At 35.7% G+C, this 21,728-nt stretch overlaps 2 protein-coding genes across 2 annotated transcripts; one reads left to right on the forward strand and one right to left on the reverse strand.

Moving 5' to 3' along the window:
• Window positions 1-523: 523 nt before the first annotated feature.
• On the forward strand, window positions 524-6,750 carry LOC132313967 (uncharacterized). The gene is made up of 12 exons (XM_059812899.1): window positions 524-777; window positions 2,021-2,834; window positions 3,054-3,251; window positions 3,640-3,711; window positions 3,968-4,063; window positions 4,455-4,534; window positions 4,628-4,703; window positions 4,799-5,009; window positions 5,133-5,339; window positions 5,508-5,606; window positions 5,718-5,807; window positions 5,943-6,750. The coding sequence occupies exons 1-12, from the start codon at window positions 524-526 to the stop codon at window positions 6,701-6,703; spliced, it is 2,958 nt and encodes a 985-aa protein (XP_059668882.1). The 3' UTR covers window positions 6,704-6,750.
• A 4,019-nt stretch (window positions 6,751-10,769) lies between these two features.
• On the reverse strand, window positions 10,770-21,728 carry LOC132311346 (uncharacterized). Its single transcript, XM_059809232.1, has 12 exons — window positions 20,674-21,728; window positions 19,583-19,785; window positions 19,257-19,454; window positions 18,584-18,655; window positions 16,154-16,249; window positions 14,769-14,848; window positions 14,556-14,631; window positions 14,012-14,222; window positions 13,614-13,810; window positions 12,256-12,364; window positions 11,979-12,068; window positions 10,770-11,855 (listed from the first exon to the last, which is right to left on the reverse strand). Exons 1-12 carry the CDS (start codon window positions 21,179-21,181, stop codon window positions 11,107-11,109), a joined length of 2,589 nt encoding a protein of 862 aa, XP_059665215.1. The 5' UTR covers window positions 21,182-21,728; the 3' UTR covers window positions 10,770-11,106.

A 21,728-nucleotide genomic window follows, 5' to 3' on the forward strand; every position in this document is an offset into this window, starting at 1 on the left:
TGCAATTGGCAAAATCGGAAGGAATTCCCGAGCCCTCGAAAAATTATAAAAATAATCATGTCAGTTCTAATTGGCTTAAAATAAATAAAAATGCATTTCTAAAACTCTAGGCTCAAAAAATGACTTAAACGGCCCTCGGGGTCCGTGTAGCATGCAAACGAGGCACAAAAAATAAATAATATAAAAAAAAAAAAAAAAGAAAAAAACCTCGAAAAAATCTAGAAAAATCTGGGTCATTACATTAAAATCTAGAATCGAATGAATTTCAAATTGAAAATTTCAAAATACCACTATAATTTAAATTAATGAAATTTTTTTTTTTCAAAAAAATAGTGGCGATGGTGGATGGCGACAACGATGGTGGTGGAGGTGGAAGGTGGCAGTGGTGTTGGAAGGTGGCGACGGTGGTTGTGGAGGAAGCTGGTGGTAGTAATATATGGCAGTGGTGGAAGGCGGCAGTGGTGGTGGTGGAAGGTGGCAGGGGTGGTGGTGGTGGTGGAAGGTGGTGATGGTGTATTCAGTGATGGAAGGCAGTGGAGGTGGCGGTGGTGGTGATGATAGTGTAGGTGAAGGCCGTGAGAGTAGTGATAACGGTGGTGGCAATGGCGATAGTGGAAGGCAATGCAGGTGGCGATGGTGGAAGGCAAAGGTTGTCGTGGCGATGGTGGAAGACAGTGGAGGCGGCTGTAGTGGTGACAGCGGCGATAATGTGGTGGTGGCGGTGGAAGGTAGCGATAGTGGTGACAGTGACTATGGTGGAAGTGGCGGTGGTGGAAGGTAGTGGAGTTGGTGGTAGTGGTGGTGGTTGCGGCGGTAGAATGGGTGGTTTTGGACATGAAAGGTGAAGGGTTTGGCAACGTGATTTTTTTATAATAAAAAAAAAATTAAATTAAATTAAATTAAATTAAATTATTTGGGAATAGAATGATCATATTATAAGTTTAGTTGTAAAATGGACTTTTATTCATTGGAATGAATTTTAATTCCAAGGAAATGGTCATTTTCACTTTTAAAAATTTCATACCAATTAAACAAATGAATGATTGGAAAGCCCATTACATTCGTGTGTACCAAAAGAGGCCCCAGGAGTCCTAAATCTTAGTATGTGTGAGAGTGAGAGTGAGAGTGAGAGTGAGATAAAATTGGTATGAAACCGTGAGAGAGAGAAGTGACAGTATGTATTATGTAAAATATATAGAGAGACGCAAATATATATATATATATATATATACATACATACATATGTATACATACAGGTATATATTCATAGAGAGAGAGAAAGGAGAAGTACAAAATGCTTATAAGAAAACAAATTCAAGAAATTAGTAATTAAAAAACAAAAAGAAAAGAAAGCAAAGGTAACGTCCAACTTAATTTTCTTATACTTTTAGAGACCAATTATTTAATAGTTTAAAAATTAATAAACTTAACTAACCAAAAATATCAATTATTTAGAAAAATATTAAACATGATTCAACAATCAATAAGTTGGTTTTGCCAAAAAAAAAAATCAATATTTGCATAGTAATTATAATTGCAAATAATTAGTTCTAATATAAGAAGGGCATAAAAACAGGATATACACTGCTTTTTGTTTATCTTCAATTAGTTGATTGATATATACTGTACTTATATATATATATATATATATATATATATATATATGCACGCGCGCACATACATAACTGCCGTTGTTCTTGACAAATTTAAACTCATTTCCACAAATTTTTTTTCTACTTCAATTTTTATCCTTGTCACTGTCAATTCACTATTATAATTAGTAATCTCTCATGCACCAACAATAGAATATCTATTCTGTTTCAACTCTGTTTTAGATAATGTTGATTTATTTAGCAAGAAACCATTCTTATCATCCCAAATTAGGTTCATTGATTCATGATTTGATCTCCATAAATATAAACACTTTTTTTTTGCTTTTTTTTTTCGTTTTATGGTAAAGTCTATAAATATAAATTGGTCTATATATATCTATATATAAACACATAAATTGTTGTTGTAGCTTAAACCACCCATCATCATCATCATCATCATCATTGTTATCTTCATTGTTATGGTGCATAACAATGAAGTCTTCCATGGTGATGATGTTTTCGGTTGCAGGGGTTGTGTTATCTCTTTTGTGTGTGCGCGCTTTGGGTAAGGAGTGTGTCAACAATTTTGGTCGCATATCAATTCGAGCACAGTACGGCGATTCGGCAAATGAAACATGGAAGGAGGAGTTGTTGAAGGAATACGATGTTTACAGAAGAGATGTGTTGGACGGGCCTGATGCGTTGTTGTCCGCCTCCAGTTACTTTCCGACCGGAAAGCCATTGACGGAGGAGGATATTTGGAAGCTGTTGCCCGCGAAAATGAGGAACGTTTACAATTCCACAGGGTTCCAGAGGCCGAATACCCTCCAGGGCGTGTCTCTTCACGATGTGAGAATTACGGACCCTAACTCGATTTATTGGCAGGCTCAGCAGACGAACCTCGATTACATGTTGATGTTGGATGTTGATAGCCTGGTTTGGAGCTTTCGGGACACGGCTGATTTGCCCACCAAAGGCAAGCCGTACGGAGGTTGGGAGCGACCGAACAAGAATGGCGAACTCCGCGGCCATTTTGTGGGGCATTACCTGAGTGCTTCAGCTTTAATGTGGGCGACCACTCATAATAATTCTGTGAAAGAGCAGATGACTGCAGTAGTTTCCGCGCTCGCGGTCTGTCAGGATAAAATCGGTACAGGGTATCTTTCTGCTTTCGAGGAGGAGCTTTTCGACAGAATTGAACAGATAGAGTATGCTTGGGCACCATACTACACCCTTCACAAGGTCATTACTGTATTACTGTCAATAGAATTTTAATATCATTTCTCCTGCGTAGCTTTTTAGTGTCTTGTCCCGTTTAATAAGTGAAGTGCGTGCGTTACAAAAATATTATGATGTTCGGTCTCATATTAACATTTTGGTAAGGTACATCACTACCAACTACTTTCCACTGGAGAGGATTTATCTGTATGTACTAATGTTTTTTTAGTCTGGTATTCATAGGTAATGGCAGGTCTGTTGGATCAATACAAATTGGCGGGAAATGAACAAGCTTTTAAAATATTGCTTCGGATGGTGGAATACTTCTACAAGCGTACGCAGAATGTGATATCGATGTACACAATAGAAAGACACTATAACATTTTGAATATGGAATATGGTGGCTTGAATGAACTCTTTTACCAGATATTCGGCATAACGGTGAGTAACCTCTTATTCTTCTAGAATAATTTTAATCGTTTCTTGAATATATATATATATATATATAATGAAAATGATTTTTTGTTCATCGATAAGTAAGAAATTCATCCACACCATGTAGAGATAATTGTTGAATGTATTTGTTATGTTTTATGAAATATTTCACATTCTCATTCTTTTAGAATAATTTTAACCATTTATATTTTTATTTTATCTTAAGAGTATTTAAGGTATTTTGATCTTTAAAATTGACAAAATTTTCTTATATGATCCACACAATGAGGAAATTTTTTTTTTTTTTTTTTTATCACTTTATTTTAACTTCTAGCATCAAATATATTTTAACTTCTGGTTCTGATATTATCCTTTTATCTGTGACCATGTGCAGAAAAATAGAAAGCATTTATTGATGGCTCGTCTTTTTGACAAACCCTGTTTCCTTGCAATGCTTGCACTACAGGTAAGATAGCCTTAATTCCAACCAATGAATTATGATTAATGATTTTGAGTTTGAAAGTTCGACAACTCTACTGATTTATGTAGGTAGAGACTGATGTCTATTAAATTTATCAACTGTCAAATTCCCATAGGACTAATGTCTACTCACATAAAATTTCTTACCAATAAATTATTATTATTTATTTAAATGAACCATATCGTCTATATTACTCTTATTTTTCAAATAACATTGCTAAATTTAAGTCTTTCATTTGTAGGCTGATGAATTATCTGGTTTTCATACCAATACACACATTCCAATTGTTGTTGGAGTTCAAACAGGGTATGAAATTACTGGTGATCCACTTTACAAGGTAAATGGCTATATAACTCATTTCAACCCTGGCCTTATAATGATCTCATCCAACTATTATCAATCAGAATGTAATTCATATATAAAAATTTCATATTGCAGTATTTACACATAACATATATGTACTAATGCATATATAAAAGATATATAAATATATTTCTTTTTATTAAGAATTCAATATAAACCATTTATCTTATTTACACAATCAGAAGAAATAGATCAATCATCTCTATTGCTGAACAATGGCTTTAATTGTATCATTTGACAAAGGGGAAGCTATGAAACGTTAGAACAAAGAACAACTTTAAATCCACAAACTTAAGAGATAAATTCACAGAGAAAATCTAATATTGTACGATTCATCATCATTGTTTTATGATTTTGCATGGCAGGACATCGCGAAGAGCTTCATGGAGATTGTCAACAGTTCTCACGCCTATGCAACAGGAGGGACATCACAAAACGAGTTCTGGTAGAAACAGCTCAAACTTCATACTTATTTACTGCTGAATTTCCTATGTGATTTCTGGTTTGTTTCTCATTTGCGCAACCCGGCCATGAGCAGGCAGCCCTCAAGGCGAATGGCGACCACTCTGTCAACTGAAAACGAAGAAACATGCGCGAGTTATAACATGCTGAAGGTCTGCATTTCTACGACTCATAACTTGATTCATCTAAATATTCTTTTAACTCTCTCGAGAATGTGTTTTTAGCAGCATATAATTGAATTTTGTAGGTGGGGCGCAACCTGTTCAGATGGACCAAAGACGTCACCTATGCAGACTATTACGAGCGAACCCTGACCAATTCTATTATGGGCGTCCAGAGGGGAAGGATTCCCGGAGAGATGATCTACATGAAGCCACTATGCCATGGATGTTCTAAGGCCCACAGCGTTCATGGATGGGGAAATAAGTTCAATTCCTTTTGGTGCTGCTACGGGACAGGTCTGGACTTGAAACCTCTAAGTAGACATATATATACAATTTTTTTTTCCATTCCTATTCCCTTATGGTTTCACAATTTAGTTAATATGCAGTTCTAACATTTTTTTTTTTTGGCTTGTCAAGGACTCGAGTCATTCGCAAAGTTAGGAGATTCGATATACTTTGAAGAACAGGGGAAACCTCCGGGGCTTTACATCATCCAGTACATATCGAGCACGGTTGACTGGAAAATGGGGCAGATTTTTATAAATCAGACCGTCAAACCTGTTAATTCATGGGAGTCTCATCTTCAAGTTAACTTCACAATTTCCTCGAAGGAGGTACATCTTAGCAGATAGAGAATCTAATATTGTTTTAACTATACTAGTTTATTTTCATAAAAGAGTTTTTAGTTCTTAGTTATTTTATTATACTATTTTAGTTATTTTGTTAATAAGTTGTGGTGGAAGTAGGGTTCTAACTAGCATTCCATGTTGAATTTATGGATGCAGAAAGTAGGCCAATCATCTACTTTAAATTTTCGAATTCCAGGTTGGGTATCGGGAAATGGTGTTAAGGCAAGTTTAAATGGTCAAGGTTTGCCTCAAGGAACTCCAGGTTCGAACTTCCATCTTCCTCTCTTCCGTATCTGTCTTTTAAATATTTTTAATGTTAATTGAGAATCTTGGGTTAAAGTTCATAATTCTCTCCATCCTGATGACGCTGCAGGTAAATTTCTATCAGTCACTAGACAATGGAACTCGGGTGACAAAATCACTCTTGAACTTCCCCTCCATGTTAGAACTGAGGCTATTAAAGGTATTTTCTTGGGACGCTCTCATATATAACAAATTTTATACATATGATGTTCAATGTACCTGTATCGAACACAAAGTAAGTGAATTTGTGTTTGGGATGAAACTAACAAAAGTTTTCAACTGATATATGCTTCAGATGAAAGGCCTAAATATGACAACATTAAGGCAATTCTTTATGGTCCCTACCTTCTAGCTGCTATGACAACCAGAAACTGGACCCTAAGAACAGGAAGCGCTAAGTCCCTCTCAGAAATTGTCACTCCAATTCCACCACAATATCATGCTAATTTGATTTCCCTCCACCAAGGTTCTGGGGACTCGACGGTTGCACTAACCAAAAAAGGACAAACACTTCTAATGGCCAGCATGCCTCAGCCCCGCACTAATAAGGCTATAGACGCCACCTTTAGACTCATCCTAAAGGAAGCTGCTGGTCCCCCGAAATGGTTCACACCAAAAGAAGCTATTGGGAAATTGGTGATGCTAGAACCACTAGATTTTCCAGGTAGTGTTGTGGTACACCAAGGAACTAATAAAGACCTCATGGTTGCAGCTCCCGGCACAAAAACTCAAAATTCTATTTTCCACTTGGTTCCGGGATTGAGTGGGAAGGACGGAACAGTTTCATTGGAGTCCGGTAGCCAGAAGGGTTGCTTCGTGTCTAGTGCTCCCGTAAAAGACTCCGACACTCTAACCATCACTCTCCGCTGCCAAGCTGCTGGGGCAGCACCAGATGCCGGATTTAAGAATGCAGCGAGCTTTGTGTTGGGCAAATCAGCACATTCGTATCATCCTGTTAGTTTTGTGGCCCAAGGAGCACAAAGGAATTTTCTTCTCACTCCATTTAATAGCTTCATGGATGAATATTATACACTATACTTCAAGTTCAATCCTTAAAAACTTCAACTATCACTGAAGTGATAGCGCATAATAAAGATTTTTCTGTCATTCTGCATCCTATTAAATTTATTATGTGCATTGTCTAAGTTGTAAAGTATGCTGGCTTTTAATTATTTATTTTTTTTTTTGGGAAAAATGAAAAAAAATAAATGTTAGTTTTAAAATTAAGTCCGTCTCTATTTCTGGTATAATATTGGTAGATATGAAATTCTAAATATAATATGTTTGTACATGTATTTGTAAAATGTGTGTTTTTTGTGCTTTACTACACAAACACTTTTCATTCCAAACAAGTACATCTTTTTATTTTTTCTTCTCTATTAAATCAGTGTTTGGTATATATAGCTTGTCTTATTATGATCACCTACATCTTGTCTTTGTTGAACGAGGGATAAATTGAGCATGCCTTGCAGAAAATATGATTAATGATGATACAAAGAAGATATTTCTGTATTTGTTCAACAGGTGTTAATAAACGTTATTTATGGTTTTTGTTTCCACCGAAAAAAGCAAAATCACATAATATACTTTCTTGTAACTGCTAAAATAGAAAGTGAAAACATTCTAAACGCACATGGTAATATAATATAACAAAAATTAAAGAACAATAAGATTTAGGGTTCTATTGTGAAGAGAACACCTTCATCATCAATTAATAAATAGTCCATCATCTCTTAGATTAAGATGCAAAACTCACTCAAATGCCTCGTCACAATATTGGCTCAAGATAACAAATTGAATCAAGTTGTCAAACAAACATACTCAAGTTAGTTTAAGTCCAATTTGCTGATTGTACCCTCTATAATATCTACTAATGCACCTGCCATTATTTCATCAAAACCATGAATGCAGGCAACAACTCTGGCCTACCTAAAGTACAACTTTGGAACCAAATTCGAGTTATCAATCGTCCTTGTATTTTTTTCTTTATTTTTTTCAACTAAATAGGGTCAACCATGGAACCAAATGAGTACTAACTAGAAATAAAACGACAGAACCTAAAAACTTTTTAACTCAATTCGACTTGAATCAAAACAAACAAACTAAATCCGAACGTAGGACCAATTCAGCTTGGCATTCTTTCTTCCTAAAGGGAGGTCAGTGGCCTAGCGGTATCAGACTCTTACTTCCCAAAGGAAGGTCCGGGTTTCAAGCCTCAGTGGATGCATGTATGTGTGAGTACCAGCTAAGAAAAAATTAAAAAAAAAAAATCCGAACATAGGGTCCAATTCAGCTTGGCATTCTTGACCTCCAAATGTGGAACAAAGCTGCAATTCTTAGACACATTTGGACCCTATGTACTGATGACACCAACAACATGTGGAAGAAATTTACAGCAAAGCACCTAATCAAGCGCAAGAGCTTCTGGGAGCTAAAGATACCAAACAGTTGCTCTTGGTTCTGAAGAAAAATTACTTCGAAACAGAATCCTAGCTCAACCTCTTGTGCATCATAAAGTCAACAATGGCGAATCGAGAATGGTCTTCTTTGACAACTGGCTACCATGTGGACCACTGGTTCAGGAACTATCACCTAATCCTAGACAAGGTTGGAACAGCAACAAATATTTTAAAGTGTCATCCCTATTGTCCAGTGATTTGTGGTTATGGCCTAGACACATCTATTACCTCATTTCCCCTAGATGGGATATCACCAATCTCCCTCCTCCTCCAAATCCCGACAGCGGTGACCTTATCCAACGGATCCCTTCACCCAACAAGTTCGATACTCCCCATCACACCCTTAGAGCTATCTCACAACCAATACCAACACCCATTGGCATAAACGTTCTGTCTATTGTTGGTCATTCAAGATAACCTTTCAACCAGGCATTACCGCCTAGTTGGTAGATCGCCCAGCTCCCGAGTGGGTGTGTCCGTGTTCAAGTCTGATCTGAACTTTATGATTTAACCCAATGTATGGTCATGAACACCTATTCCATCAATGTTCCTACTCAAAAATTATTTGGAATAGTTTACAAGAAAAGCGTGGATTTTATACAAACCCTAATAGCTAGAGTGACTTTTAAATTTGGGCATCATAAAATTGAAGTACCGCAGAGTTTTAGTTTGGAAACATACATTGAGAACAATCGGACTTTCCAATAGAAATCCTCTCCTCCTCAGAAGACCTTGAATGCCATTGTTGATTGTATTCGGCTTCGGCTTCGGCTTCGGCTTCGGCTTTTCTCCGTGAAACAATGCCAGTGTCCCAAATGCTGAAACCATTGCCTCTGATTGGAGGTTGCCAGATAAATCTCATTTTCTCCTTCACCTACCTAGCTACCTCCCATGGCTGCTGTGTGTATTGTGTTGATGTTCTCCCGCCAAGTTGAGCTGGTTTAGGTAATAGGTAGTTAGTTACTTGGTGGGTGGGCTTTGTGATGTTGTTAAGTTGGGCCTCTTCTGATTTGGGCTTGGCCTTTTATTTAGGTCTGGTTGTTTTGTTTGGTTGCTGGCTGATCTTCTAACCAAACCTTTTGTTTCGGCTTAGGGTGCCCAGTTCTCTTATACATTCGAAGTTTATGGCGTGTAATATATATATATATATATATATATATATATATATATATATATATATACACATATATAAGCTTTTATTAACATACATTGACCCTCCTCTTGTTTGTCAAATTACACCAACCTCTCTCTTCAGCTCGTTAGGTTAGCATCTTTGTAACACGGAGTTCCCTTTGATAAAGAGTCCTTTAGTGGTCAACTCAGTCAACATGATGTAATTATTTTATTTTTAAATTGAAAGTTCCAATAGTGCCCTTTTCGTTACTAATGCATCAATACCGCTGTAATCAACTATTCTTTACTTTTTAAAACTAGAATTATAAAACCGGACCAAACTGTATGGTTGGATCAGTTTTATCCATAGGCGATAATAACTTATATTTAATTTCAATTGTAATTTAAGCAAGTCATAGTATCGGTTCGGTCCGCTTTACCCATAGTGATAATAACTTGTATTTGATTTCAATATTGTAATTTAAGCAACATAATATTAATATTAATGTTGCTTGTGTGCCTAGTTTTGATGATTGGCTTTAGAATCAAAGTGATGCCAGAATTGTGACACTGGACTTTAGCTAACTTGAGTATTTTTGTTTGAGAGTAATATACTGTTGATGAGGGTGTTTTTGGCGAGTGCACAGTCCAAGCGAGACGATCCATTATTATGAACTAAGAGAAAAATCATGGAGACTTTCGCTTCGCAGTCCCAAGCGAAACGATTCATTATCACAAAGCAAAGTACAACAAACTCTAACTCAAGCTCACACCCACTTCGCTCTACCAAAAACTAATTGTTAAATGTCTCTGGTTTTGTGACTCCCTTATCTAAACGCTCTAGACTTTCTTAATCCTTGTAGAATGGTTATTTGTGACTCCCCTATCCAAACGCTCTAGAAAATTAACACTCCTCGAATACCCTTTTTACAAATCTGAATTAAAGAAGGTAAAACAAAACCGTACTTTTCCGAACAGAACCGATTGGATTTTCAATGATGATTTAAACCCCGAGCAAGAAAAAGAAAATTATCCTAAATCACTCTCGGGTAGAGTATGTGCTCTCAGATTGAAAATATAAAAACACTTTAAAGATAATCTCAAAAGGCTCAAAAACCCTAAAAACCTAGGAGAAAAAAAGTTTATATAGATTTTAGAGAGAGTAAATATACTTGAAAAACAAATTTAATTTATGCAAAATCCAAATTTGACTAAAACTGCAATATCTATTTTGGTTCCAGGCTAATTGGACCGGTCCATTTTTGCCTGTAGGACATCCGAAAAAACCCAGTCACATTAGACCAGTATATAAAAGTTGGCCCAATCCATCATCACACAGACCTGAAAATTTTCCAATTGTACTCAAAAGTCTCAAAGTCCTAAAACTAAAAATAAACTACAAAGTGTCCTCACCAACATACAGAGTGTCCTCACCAACATACTTTAACTCGCACTTCACTTCGTTCAATTTTGTCATTCCATTTCCAACGTCGAGACCCAAGAATAATACGTCAAATTACAACAGAACCAGACTTATTTTGACACCGAAATTAACCAATACAAAAATATTACTCATAAATTCATTAAGATTCAAGTTCATTGAACAACATGATTGATTTAGAGGCATGTGCATGAAAACTATTACAAGTGGTGTCATTTGAATCAATACTACAAAGTAGAACAATATTATACCAGGAAAAGAGACAAGCTTTAAAACCAACATTCATTTTATGTATACTAATTACATCAGACACCCCACATGGGCAACTTAGCCAATGTACATAATAAATCTAATTGGCGCTAAAAAGGAAAATTGCCACTGCCACCTTACAGAAGCAGAGGACAGAAAAATCTTATTGTGCTATTCTTCAAGCGTAGTTGAAGTTTTTAAGCTGTGATGTTGAGATATGGTGTATAATGTTCATCCATGAAGTTAAAGATAGGGGAGAGAAGAAAATTCCTGTTCGCTCCTTTTGCCACAAAACTGATAGGATGATACCCATTTATTCCGTTATTCAACACAAAGGTAGCTGCCTCCTTAAATCCAGCATCTGGTGGTGCCCCGGATTGGCATTGGAGCTTGATGGTTTGACCAGCGGTAAGCTTTCCCCCTGCAGCCCCACTATACACAAAGCAACCCTTCTGGCTATCAGACTCTAATGAAACTGTTCCGGGCTTCCCATTCAATCCCTCAGCAAAGTGGAAAACAGAATTACTGCCGGGAGGTCCAACTATAAGGTTTCCGTTAGCCGGCACAACAACCATACCTGGAAAATCAAATGGTTCCAGCATGACCAATTTCCCAATAGCATCTTTTGGTGCAGCAAAGTTCGAGGAAGCAGCTGAGTCCGTTAAGACAAGTCTAAAGGTGGCCGGTACAGACAAATTAGTGCCGGGCAAAGGAAACGCCGTCATTGCAATTTTTTGGTTTATGTTTGCAAGGGCAAATACTGTATTTCCAGAACCTTGGGAGAGGGAAATCAAATTAGAATGATATGACTCCGGAATCGGAGTGATCCAATCTGAGAGGGACTTGGCATTTCCTTTTTTAATGTCCCAGTTTCCGCTTGTCAGACCAGCTAGAAGGTAGGGGCCATAAAGAATTGCTGCAACGGTGGCATATTGAGGCCGATCATCTGAAGCATCAGTCAAAACCTTTTGTTAGTTTAATCCTAACACAAAGTATCTTACTTTGTGTTCAATATATATTGACCATCATAATGTTTAAAATTTATTATGTAAGCATCCAAAGAAAATACCTTTAATGGCCTCGGTTCTAAGACTTAGGGGCAGTTCAAGAGTGATTTTGTCACCAGAGTTCCATTGTCTAGTGACTGGTAAAAATTGACCTGCATCAAGATGGCAATAATTAGGGACTTTTACGTCAGCATCAAAAAGCAAAAGGTATAACGGAACACAAGATTTATTTTATTTCATTGTTTGCAAAATGATATACTGAGTGACGTGAAAACGATCATAATATTTAAAAGAAAAGTACAGTAAGGCAATAGAAGAAAGGAAAATGGAAGTTCAAACCTGGTGTTGGTGGTGGCAAACCCTGACCATTTAAAGTTGCCTTAATACCATTTGCCTGTGCCCAATTTGGAATTCGCAAATTTAAAGTAGATGATGGACTTGCCCCTTTCTGCATCCATAAATTAAGCATGAGAAAAGAATCTGTAAAATTTTGTACAACCCTGAAACTAGCAAAGCACTTGAACAAAGATGAGTAAGAGTAACTCAATAGGTCTTGCTCTATTTGGTTGCAGAAGACATGGAGAAGAAACTTGAACCTTATGATTACAAAATTAAGGTTCCAACATCTACCCACCAAAAAATATTTTATTTACGTTCTGGAAAATTTGCAATATCTACTTTATATTTCCTCATTGGCATCCAAGTAGATAGCTAATAAATCGTTAAATATTAATGTTTTCTTCTTTTTTTCCCTTTTTCCGGCTTCTTCTGCTTAAGATAACCCCATCAACAATTTCAGTTATAAATAAATTCTGCAAAATAGTAAACATATTATTCATTTTTTGGAAGGTAAACTACCTCAAACATGGAATTCCCCTTCATTTCTCCAAAATTTATTCATAATTTTTTCAATGTTGTCAGCTTCTTGTGTCCTGCTTACCTTTAGTCTTATTTTTAGCCAAAAGAAATCAGATGGTTTAGATTTTGTACTGTTTCATACAATACATGGACGAGATGATGATGTTCACGAGTTTAACTTGTTATAGTATCTACCTCTTTATCAAATCAATGAAATTATAGACGCTATACTATTACACACACGGACAGCATCTATTTATGGTTTATTTATCTATTTATGGTTTATTTAAAATGAGCACATGCATGTGTGTGTGTGTGTATGAGAGAGAGAGAGAGAGAGAGAGAGAGAGAGATTGATTGATAGAGAGAGAGATGGGGTGCAACCTCACTCAACAAAAAGGAGACACCGCCTGCTCATATCTTTAAAGGTGGACTAAATAGCAAAGTTTATCATTAGATGATGTTTTTTTCACTGTAAGATGATCAAAAGGTAGGGAAATTGTAACCTAGAAAGGGTTTCTGAAATGAGATAGATTACTATGGAGAATTGTACATGTAGCATCAACAGAGTAAAACTCGTGTTATAAACACAAAATTACTCTCATGGAGGTAGTTTATCCTACTTCCAGATTGAATGCTAGTTAGAACGATACTTCTCCCACATCAAATTAAAAGACGGACGGTGTAAAAGGAATAATGGAGGCAGTTCCTTGTTCTGCTGCTGAGAAATTTTTGAGTTTCTTGCTTCAGTTTTATAATAAAATAACTAAGAACTCTGTTACGAAAATAATCTAATATAATTAAGAACAATATTAGATTCTCTATATGGGAACATTTACCTCCTTCGAGGAGATTGTCAGTGTCACTTGAAGACGAGGATCCCATGAAACAACAGGTTCTACTTTCTGATTTATCAATATCTGCCCAGATTTCCAATCAAGCGAGCTGGATACGTACTGGATGATGTAAAGCCCTGGAGCTTTTCCCTCTTCTTCAAAGTATATTGAATCTCCCAACTTTGAGAATGACTCGATTCCTTGGCAAGCAGAACAAAAAAAAAAATCATCAATTGGGTGGAGCAATGAGAAGAGACAAAAACATGGACCCACTAGTATCATAAAAAAACGAGAGAGGGGGGTGGGTTTGTTGGGCATTTTTAAGTCACTTACTGAAAAGCAAAAAGATTTTATTTTAGGGAAAAAAAATGGTTTATATTTAAGAGGTTTCAATCACAGACCAGTCCCGTAGCAGCACCAAAAAGAATCGAACTGTGTTCCCCATCCATGGTAGCCTATGGCCTTAGAAAGTCCCGGGCCCATTGGTAGCATGTAGATCATCACTCCAGGATCCCTTCCCCTCTGGATGCCCAGCACACCATTGGTCAGGGCTCGCTCGTAATAATCTGCATATGTTATTTCTTTGGTCCATCTAAACAGGTGGCGTGACACCTACAAAATTATATGCCATTTGATGCTGGTAAAAGACAACACAGAGATTTTAAACTAAAATAATAGAAATTATAACGTGAAAAGTGATGTCATGTTTTGACAGAAATTTTTTATACTTTTGAGTTATATGAAACCTCACTCTCACTCTTTCCTAAAATTCCCCAGTATCCCTGCTAACTCAATTAAAAAGTATAAACCTCAACCCATAGCATTTCTGACTGAGTCGAGTTATGAGTCATAAAATGTAGCTTTCACCCAAAGAAAAAGAAAAGGAAAACAACAACAAAGAGAGTGACAAATCCTCTCCCTCAAAAATTTTACTAAGCAACCGACCTTTAGCATGTTATAAGTTGTACATGATTCTTCAGTTTCAGTTGTCAGAGTGGTTGCCAATCGCTTTGGGTCCGTCCTGTTCGTGGGTTAATGAAATGAGAACAAACCAGAATCACATAGGAAATTCAACAATCAAGACGACAAATAAGCAGTAAAGCTTTCCACCGATGGTTGTCATTATCAAACACTATTTAAAATTCCAACTGTTTGTACCAGAACTCGCCGGATGATGTCCCTCCCGTTGCGAAGGCGTGAGAAGAGTTAACAATATCCATGAAGAACATCGCTATCTCCTGCAATAAAAAATCATAAAACAATGATCCAAACGATGAGAATAGTCATTCTTCAGCAAGAAAACCGCTACCTAAAGGGGCAGAGTTAAAATCAATTTCCACGATTGCTCCCTCTGGAATGCTTCTCAATAGAAATGGAGGAATATTTAAGGACTACAGTTTTCTACTCCACAAACCAGAGTGAACAGATTATGCCGGCAAAGCAGAAATTTTTGTGTCAAATGCCTAAGTGAGGCAATTTTTTAAGGCAATTTGAGTATGTGGTGCAACAGGTTTAAACCCGAAGCCTTGGATTATTGGTTTTATGCTAATTTGATAATAGAGATTATGGATCTATGTTCTTCCAATTTTGTATATATAACTTAGACTTCTGGGTCCATTAATCAGAATAAAACCTGAAATGGATCAGATTTAAATGGAATCAGAGGTGACTGTATCCATTCTCTTAAAAGAATAATCTGATGAGTCTAATCAAACTAAAAAAATGGAACTAAATAAATTTTAAAAATAATGCAATGCTTCTAAAATTAAGCACAAGTCAAATAAGATAATGGTTCATATTAAATTCTCAATCAAATGAAATATATTTATGTATCTTTTCCGCACTACATTTATGTTATGCATAAATACTATACTATAAATATTTTACATGTATTAATATTTTTACATTGTAAGTGATTATAATTGGATCAGATCACTATAAAGCCAAGGCTGATCCATTGGTTAACAAATGGACTCAATTTGGTTCATCACAATGATGACAGAGCCTGCACTTTTTATCAAATTTGTATTGAAGTACTGAATTTATAACCAAATTCAATCCATTGACAAGCCCAATAAGGAGGTAGATTATTTCGCCAACCAATAGGGTTCTCGCTTTACTTCTTTAGAGGTTATTTTTACCTCCTTTAGATTATTAGGACAACTACTTTGTTGAGGGATGAGTAGTTGTGCTCCACTTATTTATATTTGATAGTTTTATCTACTCGTAAAAGGAGTTCTCATCCTTCTTCATTTTTATTTCTCTGAACTTCAAAAGCATTATTGTTTACTGTTTGTTTCACCAAAAAAAAAAAACGAAACGAAACAAAAACAAAAGTAAAAAAAGTCGCTGCCTAAGTAGCTTCTTGCCCTCAGGATTAGACAAAGTAATAAACCAGAAGTTCAAACTCTCAATATCAAAAGGCCAAAAAAAAAAAAAAAAAAAAAAGAGCATAATAATACTAAAAACTGCAATCAAGAAAAATGCTTTGTTCATTTAAGATGCTCTGAGGGCTGATACTAAAAAGAATTATAGCCATTTACCTTGTGAAGTGGATCACCAGTAACTTCATACCGCATTTGAGAACCAATAACAAGTGGAATATGTGTATTGGCATGAAATCCAGCTATATCATCAGCCTACAAATAAAAAACAGAAATTTAGCAATGTTATTATAGAATTAAGAATAATATGGATTATGTGGTTGATTTAAATCACAGAAATCAAAATACACAAGAAATCTTGAATATATGCGATGCTAAGCTTTGTGATGTATAGATTAGGAAGGCCATTGGAAGTTCAGATAGCAGTTGACGTAGAAAGCACTGATTCCAATTGGTATCAGAGCTTCCTGCATCAAGGAGAGAAGTAAAAGATCAATGAATTGATTCAATTTTTTGAATAATTAAAATATGAATCAGTTCATGTCTAAATTCCTAATAGTGAATTGTTAAATTGAATAACACCAGCTTGTATTTCGTTATTTTCACTACTTAAATAGAAAACCTAGAAGCCCAACAAGGAATGCATGGATCAGTTTTCACAGATAATATAACTAAATATATTAAAGAATTTTCAAAAACTAACCAATTCTTCAACCCTCCAAATTAAGGCTTTCTTAATTTATCAAGCCCTTTTTGGTTTTGAGTTTTCACATTTCCTATTTCCTTTTCTACACTTCTATTTCTTTGTTATTGTCACTTAGTTACTATTTGGGGAATTGGAAAACACATTTAAATATTTGGTCATGCAAACACAAAAAATAAAACATAATATATATATATATTTAAATTTCATGTTTTTGTAACACATTTGATTTTAAAAAGGCAATACAGGCTTACAGATAGTAAAATACACACCAAAGGCTGTATGCAGCCTAGTGGTACTTCCTCACCTTCCAAAGTAAAAGGTCGATGGTTCAAGTCCCCTAAGGGGCAATGTGGGTGTGTAAGTGTGTTTCTTGCCAAGGTGTAAAATTTTCCTCTCAACTGTTGAGAATACATATGCTAGGGAAGGGGATCTGAATTAAATCTCCATTATATCTGTGAGATAACTGGGAAGCTACAGAGCAGTTTATGTCAATCCAATCAGCATTTTCGGCAGAAGTGAACACATTGACTTACAGTAATGCATTAAAAAGCATCATTCAATCATTGGTAATATTTTTGTCTCCGAAGTCATGTGAGCTGTCCTGAAATTAGTCATACTTCTTATTTATAAGATCATTCGATTCATTCACTAATTAGAAGTCAACTGAAACATTAGAATCAGTTAATGAAGTAGTATATTTAATTTCTGAATTTAATAGGAAAAAAAAATGAAGTTCAGAAGATTTAACTTTAAATAAGGAAAAAGAAATAGGAACCAATATGTCCATATCAGAGATCAACTCAGATTTAAGCTTTAATTACTCTAGAAAAATAATTAATTCAAGATGTGTCTTGAAATCACTGGTAATGAATTATTCAGTAAAAATGATTCCCATATATATTACAAATAAAAATTAATATATCAGAATTGACTTCCACGCATTATTAAACTTTTTACATTGTCAATGTGACCCGCTTTAGTTACAAGAAATTATACAACATATGCTGCCAAAATTAGGATCTGTCCCACTTAAGATTGACTGAATTATAGTGCCAACAGAACTGTGTGGACTGAAACTAACTAGATATGCTCCAGCTTTTGATGCGTAACATTCAGTTTTAGAAGAAGAACCTTTACCAACTCTATGCCATACTCTCAATCCTACGCCTGGTAATAGGGAGTATATTGTCAGTTACATGTCTATGTAAATTCCTATCATCAAGCATGAATCTGACTCTGCATGTAAATATAGGATCCTTTTTGGTATATGTATGTATGAGGGGGATACACACCCTACGGTGCCTTTTATTGAAATGCTGTACTTATCAAGACCAATTATATATTTGACAAATGGTGAGCTGCGTATGTGCATCTACACAAGCAGTTATTCCTGGTGACTGTGATCAATTGTACGCAATACTGTGATAAGCAGTTGAGAGATATTTTGTGGCACCTATGAACAGTATAATGAGTCCTCCATCCCCCCAAACTGGCTCTGAGATAGTTCCATGCCAAGTTTGGAAATTTGTCTATTCTACAAGATCTGTCCGGAAAAGAGCTGCCCCCATCCCCAAGAAAAAGTTCCAAATGTTCAAGTGTTCAACTATAAACTAAATTTTCCGACTATCCAAAGTACATAACAAAAGTGCTTATGTGAAAGTTCAACTTCCTTGCTTATTACAATGGAAGGACAATTCATTTATCTAGTCTATCTATCTTTTAGCTTGACATCAAGCGAATGATATAATGACAGGAAACAATGTATTGTTCTTCCAAGATGAAAACTATACTCTTTGGTATGGTATGTACTGATTACAGAAAAAAAAAACCCAAAACCATCAGGAAACTTAGAGCAGCATATAGAAAAGAAAATGACAAGCTACCTGTACTGCAAGCACTCCTAGGAAACAGGGTTTGTCAAAAAGATGAGCCAAAAATAAATGCTTTTGATCTTGCTGCACATGGTAACAAATAAACCGCGTATATCAGAACAGAAGTTAAATAATATTTGTGAAAATTGCAAATATAATAGACTACATTATTAAAAAGCTACAAACAATTAATAATACCAAAAGTAAACCAAACGGACAATTTACAAACAGCCTCATAATATATGATGCCATTGATGGAGCTGAGCTTACTTTATAAGTGTAATACTGTTATAATGATGCTTTCTTTAAAGCTGACTACTAGGATCATGAAATGAGATTAGTTTCTTAAGGTAGGATATGTTGCAGTAAAAGGAACTACAGCACCATATATTACTATGATAGAAAGGCAGTAAAACTACATGCCGATTTCAATTCAGAATGAGAGATGGGCAAAATTTCCATTAAACCCAATGATATAAAAGGAAGCCACAACATTCGATGTGATTAGTTAAAATAAATTTCCACAATAGCATATAAAGTTTTCTCAAATGTCCTATGAAACATGAACGGATTCAATAAGGTTGTATTACTTGAGATATATCCAACAAATAGTTAAACTTATTCTAATAGAATGAGATATACAGGGAAAACAGCTAAAGGAGCTCAGTGGATGAGGGTTACGCACCGTTATGGTGTATAACCTATAAAGGACATCATTCATGCCACCAACTTCTTCATTTAATGATAGATAGTGTCTTTCTACACTGTACATTGTTACCACATTTTGCACACGGTTGTAGAAGTACTCCACCATGCGAATCGCCATTTTTAAAGCTTGTTCATTGCCAGCAAACGTGTATTGATCTACCAGACCTGCAATTATCTGTGAAAAGAAGACAAAGATACTAGTCGTGTAACAGAAACAAAATAACTTCTTCTGTTTTTTCAGAAGTTAAAGCAAATAGCAGAAATGGATAAACAACTATTAATAGTGTTAGAAACAGTTGCTACCTTGTGAATGGTGTAGTATGGTGCCCACACAAGTTTTATAGCTTCATAACGGTCAAAAAACTCAGTTGGGAAAGCAGAAAGATACCCTGAACCCATTTTATCCTGACAGGCAGCGAGCGCAGAAACTAATGCAGTCATTTTCTCTTTGACAGTATCATTATGAGTGCTCGCCCACATTAAAGCTGTGGCACTCAGATAATGCCCTACAATATTGCAAAAGCATTTTAATAGTTGCTATTAAACAGGTTATGATCACAAGAACCAAAGCCGAAGATCATACAACTGCTACGAAGTACGGAGAATTAAAACTCAAAAAGATATCATAATAAAGAACAAGAAACAAACAGACTACACAGAATGAAGGACTAATCAAGGTTTTGAAAAAACAAAACCCAAATATATATTTCAGACCAACCCACATATATTGCTCCAACAATGATAGTAAATGGTAGAACTGTAGAAGGACGCCCCTTTTAAGGAACTAAAAACACTACAAACCCAGATTGTAATTACGAAACATGGACAGCCGCACCAACATACTCATAGCATAAAAATTGCCTCCAACAGACAAAAACAACACAATATTTATAACCCTGGAGTGTTAAACGCTTCCAGGTTGGGACTCTTTATTTAAGTATCTGTAAGCTGAATCACAATTCCAAAAATGAGACAGGCAGAACAATTTTAAATCCTTCATTCTAGGCCTATTTCTCTATTCAAATTTATTACTATACAAATGTATAGAATTGATTATAAAGTTTCAGAAAGACATCAAAAATGTTATAAACAATGCTTTTATTTGCATAGTATGAGTATATATGAAGAAAACAAAAGTAGTAAGCACACAATGAAGTACGTAAAAAACAGTGATAATATATATATACATATATATAATTAATGAATCAGTAATCAAATATTGGTAAGGCAACAAACAAATTAACTAACCTAGGCATCAAAATGTTACTGTATATATGAAGAAAAGAACAGTACATAATCACACTAAGTAAAAAAAAAATTTATATATATGAATATCAATGAATCAGTAATCAAATACTCGTAGTCTTAACAAACATAATTAAAGATTTACTAACCTACAAAATGACCCCGGAGCTCCTGATCGGGTGCCTCCCAACCTCCGTATGGCTTGCCGGGGGTTGGCAACCCAGCCGTCTTCCTAAAGCTCCAAACCAAGCTATCAACGTCCAAAATCAATAAGTATTCCAAGTTTGTTTGCTGAGCCACCCAATGAATTGATGAAGGGTCAATTCTCACATCATGAAGAGACACCTCCTTGAGGGTCTGAGGCAGCTGAAAACTAGCTGAATTCCTCACTTTCTTGGACAAAATCGCCCAATTGTCCTCGTTCAATAACACCCTTCTCGCAAGAAAACTTGTAGAAATCGAAGATGGATCATCTGTTGGTCTCGAAAGGGATTGGTATTTCGATAGCAACTCTTTTTTCCAAGATTCATTCTTCGAAGCCAACAGCGAAGACCGAACAGTCTTTGATGATAGCTCAGTAGGAATGTTAGTACACTCCTTACCCAAAACACACCCACACAACAGAGACAACACAACACCCACAATCAAAGACTTCATTGTTTTCTTATCATACAACACCAGGAATGCCTAAATTTCAAGTACTACGCATATATACAAACATATGGTGAGCACAATTTGTATTTATAGTGACCAAATGATGAATCAATCAACGAATGCGACAATTTGGGATAAAATTATCTAAAATATAATTATTACATAGTAGATATTCTAAGACAGTAGAAAAAAATGGGAAAATAATTTGAATTTGTCAAAAACAACGACAAGTATGTCAAGCAATTGAAGATACACAAAGAGCAGAGTATCGTGTAAGGTACGAGTGGTTTACGTGAAGTGCAAAGAGTTAGTGTGTGTATGTATATATATAGATGAGATATTTTCTATGTTTAGATAGAGAGAGACTGTCTTTCTATGTTTAGAGAGAGAGAGAGAGACCAGAGGTGAATCACGGATGGGGCGTCGTTATCGTTAAGAATTATCTCGCTAGGGTTTGACTGACTTGGAGAACCGTGGGAAAGAGTGGTTTTCTCCAACATTTTCCCGAGATGAGTTGGATAATGTGTGAGATAGGGGTTCCTACCACCAT

Source organism: Cornus florida, unplaced genomic scaffold (assembly GCF_030987335.1).
Source record: "Cornus florida cultivar Cherokee Brave unplaced genomic scaffold, ASM3098733v1 CherokeeBrave_3.0.0_Hap2_Chr06, whole genome shotgun sequence".
Taxonomy (NCBI): domain Eukaryota; kingdom Viridiplantae; phylum Streptophyta; class Magnoliopsida; order Cornales; family Cornaceae; genus Cornus; species Cornus florida.

Bases quoted from the DNA above. Each gene is read 5' to 3' on its own strand.
- LOC132313967 (XM_059812899.1), top strand. From the start codon at position 524: ATGGAAGGCAGTGGAGGTGGCGGTGGTGGTGATGATAGTGTAGGTGAA. The intron at 778-2,020 runs GTAGTGGAGTTG...TTGTTGTTGTAG, and splicing joins GGAAGTGGCGGTGGTGGAAG to CTTAAACCACCCATCATCAT. The intron at 3,252-3,639 runs GTGAGTAACCTC...GACCATGTGCAG, and splicing joins ACCAGATATTCGGCATAACG to AAAAATAGAAAGCATTTATT.
- LOC132311346 (XM_059809232.1), bottom strand. From the start codon at position 21,181: ATGAAGTCTTTGATTGTGGGTGTTGTGTTGTCTCTGTTGTGTGGGTGT. The intron at 18,656-19,256 runs GTGCGTAACCCT...TACCATGTGCAG, and splicing joins ATAGGTTATACACCATAACG to CAAGATCAAAAGCATTTATT. The intron at 11,856-11,978 runs GTATTTTCTTTG...CTGATGCTTCAG, and splicing joins TAGAACCGAGGCCATTAAAG to ATGATCGGCCTCAATATGCC.